The 13,095-nt window shown below is 42.0% G+C and overlaps 1 protein-coding gene across 1 annotated transcript in view; it reads left to right on the top strand.

The window, feature by feature from the left end:
• The window catches only part of LOC124270884, a 31,061-nt gene extending 18,365 nt beyond the window's left edge, over positions 1 to 12,696 (top strand). The window contains exon 7 of the mRNA XM_046705946.1: positions 12,500 to 12,696. Coding sequence (XP_046561902.1) covers positions 12,500 to 12,681 — 182 coding nt within the window. The 3' untranslated portion in view covers positions 12,682 to 12,696. The remainder of the gene's footprint in view (positions 1 to 12,499) is intronic.
• The last annotated feature ends 399 nt before the right edge of the window (positions 12,697 to 13,095 follow it).

Genomic DNA, 13,095 nt, shown 5'->3' with positions numbered 1-13,095 from the left:
CGATATATTGCAGTACACTTTTCGCAAACCGGTTTGCCCGATACGATCGGCAATTTCCGTGATGTAGTTATAAATACTAATAAGATTTGTATTTCCTTTATATCATTATATATTAATAATTATACCCCCGCTACCAAGTAACGGGGGTATATAGCTTTCATTCTGTCCGTCCGTCCGTCTGTCTGTCTGTCTGTCTGTCCGTCCGTCCGTCCGGAAAGTTTGTCCGGAGCATATCTCTTAAGATTTACATGCTAGGTTCACCAAACTTCACACACATGTTAATCATTACCCATTGGTGTGTCTTTTGCTATTTTAAAGTTTTTTCAGAATTCATTTTTTTTGCTGTTTCCATGGAAACACGACTTAGTGCCAAATGTGTTCGATTATTTTGTCCAGAGCATATCTCTTAAAGTTTATATGCTAGGTTCACCAAACTTCACACACATGTTAATCATTACCCATTGATGTGCCTTTTGCTATTTTAAAGTTTTTTCAGAATTTTGTTTTGTTGCTGCTTCCATGGAAACACGACTTAGGCTGTGACTGTGAGGATGTCATCTTGTCCGGAGCAGATCTTCCAAACTATACATGCTAGCTTCATCAAACTTGGTACACATATCAAGCATGATCCGTAGATGTGCCTTTTGGGGTTTAGATCCAGATATGAATTGTATTTTTTGCTGTTTCCATGGAAACATGACTTAGGCTGTGACTATGAGGATGTCATCTTGTCCGGAGCAGATCTTCCAAACTATACATGCTAGCTTCATCAAACTTGGTACTCTAGATGTGCCTTTTGGGGTTTAGATCCAGATATGAATTTTATTTTTTGCTGTTTCGCAGGAGACATGACTTAGTGCCAAATGTGTTCGATTATTTTGTCCAGAGCATATCTCTTAAAGTTTACATGCTAGGTTCATGCTAGGTACATGCAAAATGTATTTGATGGTTACCTGACCACGGCATATCATCGAAACTATACATGCTAGGTTCACCAAACTTAATACACATGTTAATCATGACCCACAGATATGCCATGTGCTAAAATATAGCAATCTTCATCTACGTCCACTTCATTGTGTGCAACATGAGACAGTCAAGTTCAATTGTATGTCAGGTTTCCACAGAAAACACAAAAAAATCTAGTTTCCATAAATTATTACCTTAATCAGTACATGCCAAAACTATTATCTAACATGTATATAAAGTTTAGTGGAGTCAAAGAGAAAGTCTTGTGAGCTGCTGATCCTTGTCACATTATATATATCAATATCAGTCATTTCCATGTCCCAAAGTGGGAACCGGGGGTATGTGAGCTGTGCTCACTTCTACACTTGTTTTGAGAATGTATATTGGTCAATCACATCTGTGTCCTGACAGTGTCCAGTGGCATTGTTATCCCCGCAACGCGTTTTGCGGGGGGTATTAAAATGGACTCTGTCCGTCAGTCCGTCCGTCCGTGCACATTTGTCTTTTCCGGAGCAGAACTCTAAAACCGTTCAATATTTCTTCACCAAACTTGGCACATACATGGATCTGGTGGTTTTCAAAACTCTCCTTCCACTTTTCTATGTACACACCTAAATATTTGACATAATCGTAACTGGTAGACATAATCATGAAGAGTATTTTGCCATTGCGGGGGATATTGATGACTTTGTCTTCTTGTTTCAAATGAGAGGAAGACAGTAATTTCATTATTTTAGTTAACCCAATCAACACCACAGGCTGGAAAACTGGCCCAGATGTCCCAAGTCCCCAGACACTGAAAGGCCGGTAAACCGGCCTGGCAGTAGGTGCATCAAAGTGGTATATAATTTTAGGTGAGGTGAGGTGATATGGGATTTAATGTCGTGCTTGAGAATATTGACAAATATTGTCATATGACGACGTGCATGCGTGTGTATGTGTATGTCACAATGTCTGAAAATACTTATTATCCCCCGCAACGCGTTTTGCAGGGGGTATTAAAATGGACTCCGTCCGTCAAGTGCGTCGCGTCGTAAAAGGCCCGTCGCGTGCACATTTGTCTTTTCCGGAGCAGAACTCTAAAACCGTTCAATATTTCTTCAACAAACTTGGCACATAGATAGATCTGGTGGAGTACTGGTGCCTTTTGGTAGTTTTGAATTCTGAATAAAACTTTTTGGTGTTTCCATGGCAACAAGTTCGACTTAGAATGAAATTAGTGGTAGTGTTCTTTTCCAGAGCAGAACTCTAAAACCGTTCAATATTTCTTCACCAAAGTTGGCACATAGATAGATCTGGTGGAGTACTGGTCCCTTTTGGTAGTTTTGGAATTCTGAATAAAATATTTTTGGCGTTTCCATGGCAACAAGTTCGACTTAGAATGAAATTAGTGGTAGTGCTCTTTTCCGCGGAGCAGAACTCTAAAACCGTTCGCTTTTTCTTCACCAAACTTAGCACATAGATAGATCTGGTGGAGTACAGGTGCCTTTTGGTAGTTTTGGAATTCTGATTAAAATATTTTTGGCGTTTCTGTGGCAACAAGTTTGACTAAAACAGAACCGAACGTTAAGATTAGTTGTAGACAGGCATTAAAGAGTTAATGCGCATGTCAGGAAGTCATTGGTTGCCAGCAGTTGAAATGCTTATCGATAGGAAATCTAACCCAAAGGTTTGAAGTTTGGAAAAATTCATGGATATAATATTTTCGAGGTTGCGTTTCTAACCTCGAAAACCTCGAAAATTAGATACCTCGAAAATTTCCCGGGTATACGGTAGATTGGTCTGGTGGTGTACTGGTGCCTTTTGGTAGTTTTGGATTTCTGAATAAAATATTTTTGGCATTTCCATGGCAACAATTTGACAGATTGAAATTGGTGATAGTGTTCCATTCTGGAGCAGAACTTTAAAAACCTTTCAATACTCTCCTTCCACTTTTCTATATACACACCTAAATATTTGACATAATCCCAACTCGTAGACATAATCATGAAGAGTATTTTGCCATTGCGGGGGATATTGATGACTTTGTCTTCTTGTTACATTTCAAATGAACATATATTATCAACAGAATTATAAATTATTTTTCGCAATGTTGTTGAAAACAAAAAGCGATTCGGCAACGGGTCCACATCAAAGTTGTCCAGGACAAAGTCACGATGTTTCGAGGAAATAATTAAACAAATTGAATAAAATAAAGATTAAAATCAAGAACAGTACTCATAAAAGTTGTCAAACGTACGTCATAAGTTACTATTTTCCATCTTTTTGAGTGCGATCATGAAATGTAAGCCATATGACATTTCGGCTTTCGTCGCCTCGAACTTCACACCTACACAATATTTAATGTTAAAATATATGCTTGAAGCATTTTTATCACTCCTGCATGTAATGAGGGGAGATATAGTCGTCGCCTCTTCCGTCTGTCTGTCCGTCCGTCCGTAATCATTTTGTTTCCGGAGCATAACTCAAAGACCGTTCAATATATTTCAACAAAACTTGGTAGATATGTCAAACATAACCTAAGGTGGTGCCTTTTGCTATTTACAGATTATTGTCATTTTTATTTTTCTCGGTTTCCATGGAAACGTTTTGGACTTAGTCTTAAAGAGGGGTGGGCTTCGTTTCCGGAGCATAACTCAAAAACCGTTCAATATTTTTCAACAAAACTTGGTAGATATATCAAACAGAACTTGAATTGGTGCCTTTTACTATTTGCAGATTTTAGGCATTCCCGGTTTCCATGGAAACGATTTGGACTTAGTCACAAAAGTGAGGGGTGGGCTTCGTTTCCAGAACATAACTCAAGAACCGTCTAATATTTTTCAACAAAACTTGGTAGATATATCAAACAGATCCTAAAGTGGTACCTTTTGCTATTTGCAGATTTTTGTCATTTATGTTTTTCATGATTTCCATGGAAATGATTTGCACTTAGTCGAAAATCAAGCTGGACTTTAAGTAACTGTCAGATGATTTGTTTTATCAAAGATGTGGGGTCCGGAGGGATATGTCATCTTCTGATGACTCTTGTTGTCACAGGTCATAACCAAGCACAATGCGACAGTTAAGTTCCTTAAGGTGGTGCGTTAACTGTTCAGAATAGAATGATTTTACCCAAAACTTTCGTCTAAATCTAAAGTTTACGTTTACGAGGACGGTATCCATTGCTGTAATAATATTGGTTGCCTTAGCTCACATGCATGATTTTGACCAATCACGAGCCTTATAGCAGACATTCGTAACTACTCGTGTCATTCCGGCAAGCCGGATGACGATTCATACCTCTCTCGACGACTAGTCTAGGAATACGAAAAGCAAGATACATGGATGTCAACTTCTTTATTGTGGACAACACGATGTTTCGGAGTGTATGAAGCATGTTTTAGAAGCTGATATTTTCCTTGATAAACATAGGCCTCATCTATGACCTCAGAGTCTCTGGGAAGTCGGTGTCATGGCAGTAAAAGCCTCTGGTTGACTGGTGCTGAAAGAGCTAAAACATGTTTCACACTTTCACAATATATTGCAATCTGTATTGCAATACACCAACACATAACACAATGTATCGCAATATGAAACTTTTGGCGATACCCAACCCTATAAAATACACATACATTATTCACAGTTTGATCTGAAAATAACTGAGGTATTCAGAAATGAAATAGGATATCACGAATCTCAATGTAGAGGAAGGAATAAAACGCTATTAGAACAACCACTTATTATCAAATGAATTTTATTCAGTTTGAAGGAGGCACACATAAAGGGTAACTAACATAAATCTAAAATAATGAACTAAAATGTGAATTTGTAAATGAAATTATACACAAAGTTAGTTTTAATGCTGTGAATGGTGGCTGCTTGAATGATTTGCAAACACCATTCTAATTGAATGGTGTAATTCACATTATTGTGAATAACTTGTTAGATATATTTCACAATCCCATATTGCAAAACATACATTATTTTCAACAATCATAAACTGATCACTGCCTTGTCATCCATGGACTGCTAGTTCACAGTAATTAAGATCATGTGTGAAATGGCATGCCTATTTCACCTCATCCCCATTTGTGAGGGCCTGTATAACCTTAGTGTTGATTATACATATTTCATATTTATAGAACTAAAGCTATAATGAAAATTACACAATGCTTGGATATATTTTCTTGGTAAAACAGTAGTTTTAGGTATTATAATTTACTGATCACTGCATCAGAATTCACCCTAATATATTATTGGGGATTTTTTATCTAAATAACTGGTATATCGCCGGGGAAATGTGTGCACAGCTGATTGCTATTTCTGGCTCTATATACGAGACAAATACACACAGTAATCTTAATCACTGCATATAATATTTAAACAAATTAGAACTGAAAAGGTAAATAGTCTTGTCTAGTGACTTTTAGTGTGATGACTTCACTGACAAAGTCATTTTCTCTTGTTCGTTCACACAAAACGACATGATGTTGTCTTCTTACTGGTCACCAGAAAAAAAGTTTGACGAAGGTTTTGCCCACAGATAAGCGGACACCCTTCTACATGATTATTTTTTGTTGTCTTTGGGCAAAATACGGTATTCTACAAAATAATTGATGCTTCATACTAGACTGCTAATACAAATCCATGTTGCAGAGATTAATGGCAAGCCTTATGCAAATTAATTTCTTTAGCATCAGACAGTCTGAACAGGTTGTAAATGAGTCTAAAAGCGACATAATGTTACACAACCCGCACACTGAGTCATTGATAAATTAAAAACATTCATGAATGTTGAAGCAGTCTGATAAATCATCTTCATTTTGCTTTTGATTTGTGTATGTATACTTTATACTTTGGTACTCATAAATGTGTGAAAAATATTACAATGCACATTTGCTCTTTCAAATTCTAAAGAATATACCAAAATTTCTTTGTCAGTGCCTGTTGGCTCACTCGAAATACCATACATTTCTCACTTTAATGTATAAACATAATTCTTGTTTGTAAAAGAAACAAAATTGGTACAGGTAACAGCTGAAATCTGGTAAATTTGGACAAGAGTATAGACTCAGTTTGGTAGAAATGGGTCCTGTTGGATAAGTAGCCTCGGGTAGATTCAGAAAAGTAACTAAGTCAAGTATTAATATTTTTCCTTATCCTGACTCATGCTCTTTTGCTTTCTTCTTCTTCTTGCGAACATTAAGTGGAACACTTGTATCTCCCTAATTGAAGCTCCCTTCAATGTAAAATCACTAATTAGTACTCACCAAGAGTTGCCTCCCTCTTCCAAAATGCGCGGGAAAGGAGGCGCCACCTCTTCCCTCATGCTTCACTCTCTCCTTCTTCGCCCAGTGAGCAGGATGTGAGAGCGCCTGTGTCTCCCTACACACTATGTCCTTTGATTCTTAGTAAGTTACCTCTTGTAGTCATCTATAGAGGTTTAGCTAGTATCCTTCAACAATTATGTATTGATATTTATTCGTATTTCTGCTGTTTATTCACGGGACGCGTGATTGTTCAGCAGTTTACGTTGATGAAAATCTGTACTGTTTGCAGGTTACGTTTTTCTGCTGCCGATCCGCATTTAATATGCCCTAGCTGTACTGCACCATGTGCATTTTCTTCACGTTGCAGTTATAGTAATAATTTGTTTAATTCTGCTTTTAACAAATATTATCTTTGCGTCTTGAGAAGGCAGCAGATAGGTCACGTAAACAGAGTTTAGCCATGGACGATACATCGGAAGCCCTCGCCAGTCAACTGCTGTCGGATGCGACCCCCTCCCGTCTGGTGTTCCGCTAGAGTTACCCTCGGAGGAGAGGCGTGGGACGCAGTCCGCCGTCTCCAAGAAGCGTCCTGCATCCCCAGACATCTCGTCGTTGCAGCCAAAGACTAAGAGGGCTTCTACTTCAACTCAACGCAGACTCCGTACTCCCAGGGCAGCGTCTACCTCCAAGGGGAAATCGACGAAGTCTACTAGAACTTTCTCAGCCGAGATTGTTCCCGCCGCAGAACTGGGCCTGCATGATGATCAGCCGATCATCATACCTGATGTACGTCACAAGAAACGACTGGTGTCGGCAACAGTGACGTCAGCGCAGATCTACACGCAGCCTGATGTACCAACACTGATGTCTGACGATCTTCCTGAGGGTCCCGTCGCTACCAACGCAGATAGGGCACCAACTACATCTTTGCAGAGCGTCCCAGACGACCTGGTTCTTCAGATTATGAAGATGATGGAAGACCGCTATGGACTGGAGAGACAACCAGCCCAGAGCCTGAGCCTTTGCGAAGGCTCCAATGTAGACGTCACCCCAGAAGGACCCCCGGTCAACATAGCGGCTGCTACCAAGTCATCGCTGGGGAACCCACCTGCGCGAAGGACGTCACAGCACACCTCTGCGAAGGACCCAGATGTTCAGCGTTCGCGAAGGCCTTCGCGAAGGACATCTAGATCGTCACCTACCTCGGGCTCCGATGATCAATACTCACGAAGAGGTTCGTAAAGGAAGATCCTCTCATCCCCGGACTCTGACTCGGACCCCCAGCCTTCGCGAAGGTCAAGTCGTCACTCCCCAGGACCGGACTCAGATGAAGCTTCACGAAGGGCACCAGTTACAGGCTCCAAGTCATCGAGGGATTCCCCAAGAGCTTCGCGAAGCTATCAACGTTCACCACATAGATCTCCGCGAAGGTCACCATATAGACGCAGCTCGTCAGGCCGTTCTCTGCGACGATCTCCTCGCCATTCTCCACGCCGATCACCTCGTCTTTCACCTCGCCGATCTCCTCACAGGTCACCACGTCGATCTCCTCGCAGGTCACCTCGCCGTTCGCCTCACAAGTCTTCATGGAAGTCCCCAGACAGGTCTCCGTTGACGTCACCCTGCACAGCGGTAGAAGTATACAGGTTTCCACCTCAGTCACAATCGGAAGACCATCAACCTCTTATTAGCGATCCCGTTACAGAAGATGATGGAGGCATCATATTCTCCGACGCAGAAATACGCTACTGGATGGTTAACAACCCAGACCTATCTTCACCTTTCAAGAACGGTAACCCGGCCCACACTTATCTCATGAGGGAGGACGATGCAGACACCATCACCCTACCTCCGATGGACCCGATAGCAGCGGTCCCCCAGAATCTGGACACAGCCTTCCATAAAGCCACTAAAGCCCAGGCGCCGCACTTACCACAGTTCAACGCCAAAACGTTCTCAACCCATAATATGGACCCATTTTTCAAGGCACAAGAAATCGATGATAACTTCAAAGTAATAAACGATGCCAAGAATAAGACCTACAAGATAGACGACCGCAAGCTGGTTCAGATCGAAACCATGACAAGGAGAATGTTCTTCGGCCTTAACAGATCAAGAACGATTTATGAAACTCTCATCACCAGATTTCGAGATTCTACATCAGAAGATGACAGAATGATATACTCGGCCCTCCTTATGCAGAAGAAGGACCAGCATTTTTTAACGGATCATCTTACATCAGTCTCCGCAGCGCTAACTCTGGCTCGTCGTCAAGGTCTCCTCGCTTCCTGTACTTGGGGTGAACAGTTTACATCTCCACTCTACACAGCCCCGTGGTCTATGCCATCTATCTTCGATGGAGGAATAGATAAAGTCTCTAAAGAAGTCACGAAGGATTCAAGGGAAGTCCTTATGATAAAGTCGATGGACACGCTAGCTAGCGTCATCAGGCAGACATCACAGAGATATTCAGGAAGATCAAAGTTTACTGGCTTACAGAAAGCACGGGATAGGAAGATGGTCAGTTCAAGAGGAAAAGATTCTTTTCGTTGCCCATACGGCAACTACAGAGGAGGATCTGGAAGAGGCAGGGCACCCAGAGGTTCCGCAACTATAAACGATGAAAGATGGGTTCGGAACGACTGGAGTCTTCCACCCCCAGCCGTTCCAGTACAACCATCACAAGTGGGTGGACGCCTTCAACTGCACTGGGAGAACTGGGGAATTCTACAAGACCCATATGTCTCCAACATCCTTCAACACGGATATCGAATCCAACTACAGGCCACGCCGCCACTTACAGTCAACCCTCACAAGTTCGACTTCCAGGCGCAACAACTACCAAAGTTACGAGAAGCTGTTTCATCTCTCCTAACCAAGCAGGCCATAGAAGTACTGGATCAAGTAAACATCGAACCAGGCTTCTACTCCCCAGTTTTCCTAGTGCCTAAGAAAAACTCCAAGGAAAAGTTCAGACTCCTTTACAACATGAGCACGTTCAATTATCTTTCGCATGATACATCTACCTCAACTACGACACCTAGTTCGTCCCATGGACTGCATGGCCAGTATAGATCTGCAGGATGCTTATCTACATATCCCGATACATCCCGAATCCAGGAAATACCTACGGTTTACACTAGATGGGCTGCATTATCAATGGAGAGTACTCCCATTTGGAATATCATCGGCCCCCTGGTTATTCACAAGAGTAACGAAACCTATCGTCACTTACCTACATCGTCTAGGGCTACACAGTGCGTTCTACCTCGACGACGGGATTCAAGTAGATCAAGATCCACAGAATCTCAAACTACAGTTAAACTTCATCATCAAGCTACTAACAGAGCTAGGATGGTTAGTAAATCTACTCAAGTCGGACCTAGAACCTACGCAAGATCTGCAATTTCTAGGCATTCGATCTATCACGACACAGAACCGTATCGTCTTACCAAAGGACCGATGGCTCAAGATCCAACAGACCATCCCACAAGCCTTACTCTCTCCGCTACCACTACGACAATGGCAGAGTCTGTTGGGTCTCCTCACGTCAGCCCAAGACATGACAGTCAGAGGCAGACTACAGTTACGTCCGTTACAACTCTCATCTCGACGACCTACAACCATCCAGTCTACCGAAACACATCAGACCTCATCTACTATGGTGGACCAGGAGGTCGAATGTCTGCGAAGGCATCTATTTAACAGAGCCGGAATTCAAAACCCATCTCTATGTAGACGCGTCGCTTTAAGGTTGGGGAGCTCATCTCGCCAACCGGACGGCATCAGGGTAATGGAACCAGCAAGAGAGCAAGCTGCACATAAACATGCTAGAAATGAAAGCAGTAATCAACGCCCTACTACATTGGAGCACCATTCTACAGAATGCGCATCTGATGATTCACACCGACAACTCAACAGTGGCGTTTTATATAAACAAACAGGGCTCAACAACATACATGTCAGAGCATAATGGATGCTCAATACAGAAATCTTTGCACAGCTTATCAAGGAAATAGGAGCTACGCTAGTAGACCTATTCGCCACTAGCTTCAACAATCAGCTAACAACATTCGTATCACCAGTCCCGGATCCACAAGCGTGGGCAACGGACGCACTAAGCATATCCTGGGAAGGCCTCAACACGTACGCGTTTCCGCCGCCAGCGCTAATTCCAAAGGTGTTACAGAAAATCAGACAAACTCAGAGCCTCCAACTGATTTTGGTCGCGCCCTACTGGCCAGCGAGAACGTGGTTTCCCATTCTAATTCAAGAAATCGGACACCCAACACTACAACTTCCAAAGCGCTCGAATCTACTAGTACATCCTCACACCAAACAAGTGCACGGAAACCCAGAAGCATTCCAACTTCACGTATGGACTGTATTAAAGTGTGTCTAAACAAGAGAGGTTTTTCAGCCAGAGCGGCGAAAGCAGTCACGCTTGCTTCACGCAATTCTACAGCGCAACTTGTATGACAACAAGTGGCACAGTTTTGAAACATACAAGCTGCTAAAAGGATTTACAGCTAGAAATGCTACACATCCACAAGTGGCTGACTACCTGTGTTACCTACGACAAACTAAACGTCTAAAAGGCTCGACATTGCCAACATATCTTGCAGCTCTAAGTTCAGTGATAACTGTGAGAACGGGTGTCAAGTTAACAAAAACGCCAGAGTTACTGGCCTTGTTACGTTCATTCCGATTGGAGGATCAGAAACAGAGATTTCGGGCTCCAGCATGGGATCTAAATAGAGTGCTCCAACACCTCACAAGTGAGGCCTATGAACCACTAGAATCAACATCTTTTGAATTTCTGTCACAGAAAACTTTGTTCCTGTTATCCCTAGCAACGGCAGCCAGGATGTCAGAAATTCACGCACTAGATTATGAGAGAATACGTTTCGACGACAATGAAAACATAGTGCTTATGGGACTGCGATGGGACTTTATCGCCAAGAATCAATTGCCAGGTCAACCAGACAGATTATTCCATGTCCCTGCACTTTCCTCAATTCTCGGACCTCAAGATACGCTTGACCTATCTTTATGCCCAGTGAGAGCACTCAAAATCTATCTACAGCGATCCAAAACGAGGCGACGACAACTCAAGCGGTTATTCATCCCTCTATCGACAGCGACTCAGACCGAAGTCTCCCGTATCACCATATCGATATGGATCAGAACTGTCATACTTCACGCCTACAAGGCTGCAGGACTCGACCCTCCAAGAGCATCTAATCCCCATGAAATCAGAGCACTGGCTTCCACACTCGCTTCACACGGAAATTGCTCGTTGAATACCATTATGGAGGGCTTCTTTTGGAAATCCGACATGGTGTTTGCTAACCACTATCTGAGAGATATCACCACCGAGGACGTCTCAGGTATTCACCATTTCGGTCCCATGGTCCTCACACAGCAGTTGACAGTCCCTCGTAGACGATGAGACATAGTCTCATGAGATTATTATGTATATATCATACCAGTATCATCTAGCTTATAACTCTACGGAGTTTTGTGCTAATTATATACATATCTTAAGTCTACATTAGTCTTAAGCCCAGTACTGATGTTAAATGTACATTGGGTCGCTTCTCCACTTTGGAGTCGCTTTTATACCATTATTACTATTATCATAGTATCTAATTATTGTAGTACCCCCATCTATGGCAGCTGGTAGAACTTATGTTTTTTCGCAGCAGGAATTATCTTAATTAGAGTGCCATTATAAGGTTCCCGTAGGGGGTTCTTACATATATATAAATCACTAATTATTTAAATCCAAAGTATTCTGTTCCCACCTCCGTTTCCGTAGGATTCTACAAGCAAAAGAGCATGAGTCAGGATAAGGAAAAATATGTAATTTTCTTAATAAAATTGATATTTTATACTTATCCTGACTCATGAGGTAAGCCCTCCCATCCTCCCCACATAACACTTTGGATTTCCCTGTAAATTCAAGTGTTGGGCTCGTTAAACAGGAGACAGTGAAGCATGTGGGATGAGGTGGCGCCTCCTTTCCCACGCATTTTGGAAGAGGGAGGCAACTCTTGGTGAGTACTAATTAGTAATTTTACATTGAAGGGAGCTTCAATTAGGGAGATACAAGTGTTCCACTATGTTCGGAAGAAGAAGAAGACAAGCAAAAGAGCATGAGTCAGGATAAGTATAAAATATCAATTTTATTCAGAAATTACATGTTTCTAACATGCTGACATTGTAGACATAGTGTCTCCTAGAAACCCTAATAACTTCTTTATTTGTGTGTCAAGGTTCCATGGAAACAAGGCAGAAGTGTGAGAATGTCATGTTACAGTTCATTGCAAGTGATATTCGAAAGTGTAATGGATGCTCAGATTTCACTTCAAATCTACTAAAGAAGAGAACATTACAAAACTCAATTTGGTACAATGTCACGAGATCTATTCCCCATTTGAAAGCTAAAGACACTTAATTTGAAATCATGCATACTTCCTTGCATATAGTAGAAACATCTGACAGAAATAAAACCTCCCTGTCTTCAGTTTACCCTTGTAGACAGTACATAAATTAACCTGCCTGTCTCCAGTTTAACCGTGCAGTGAGTGGGGAAACCTGCCTGTCTTCAGTTGACCCTTGCGATCAATGGGGAAACCTGTCTGTCTTCATTTGACCCCTGCTTCCCGTGAAGATCCGGGGTAGAATAGGTCTTCAGCAACCCATGTGCTTGCCATAAAAAGGCGACTATCTTGTCGTAAGAGGCGACTAACGGGATCGGGTGGTCAGTTTCGCTGACTTGGTTGTCACATGTCATCGGTTCCCAATTGCGCAGATTGATGCTCATGCTGTTGATCACTGGATTGTCTGGTCCAGACTCGATTATTTACAG

This window comes from Haliotis rubra, unplaced genomic scaffold, assembly GCF_003918875.1.
Source record: "Haliotis rubra isolate DU_JTF1 unplaced genomic scaffold, ASM391887v1 Scf1555, whole genome shotgun sequence".
Taxonomy (NCBI): domain Eukaryota; kingdom Metazoa; phylum Mollusca; class Gastropoda; order Lepetellida; family Haliotidae; genus Haliotis; species Haliotis rubra.
Note: the sequence above shows the minus strand (reverse complement) of the source record. Positions and strands in the feature narration are given on the sequence as shown.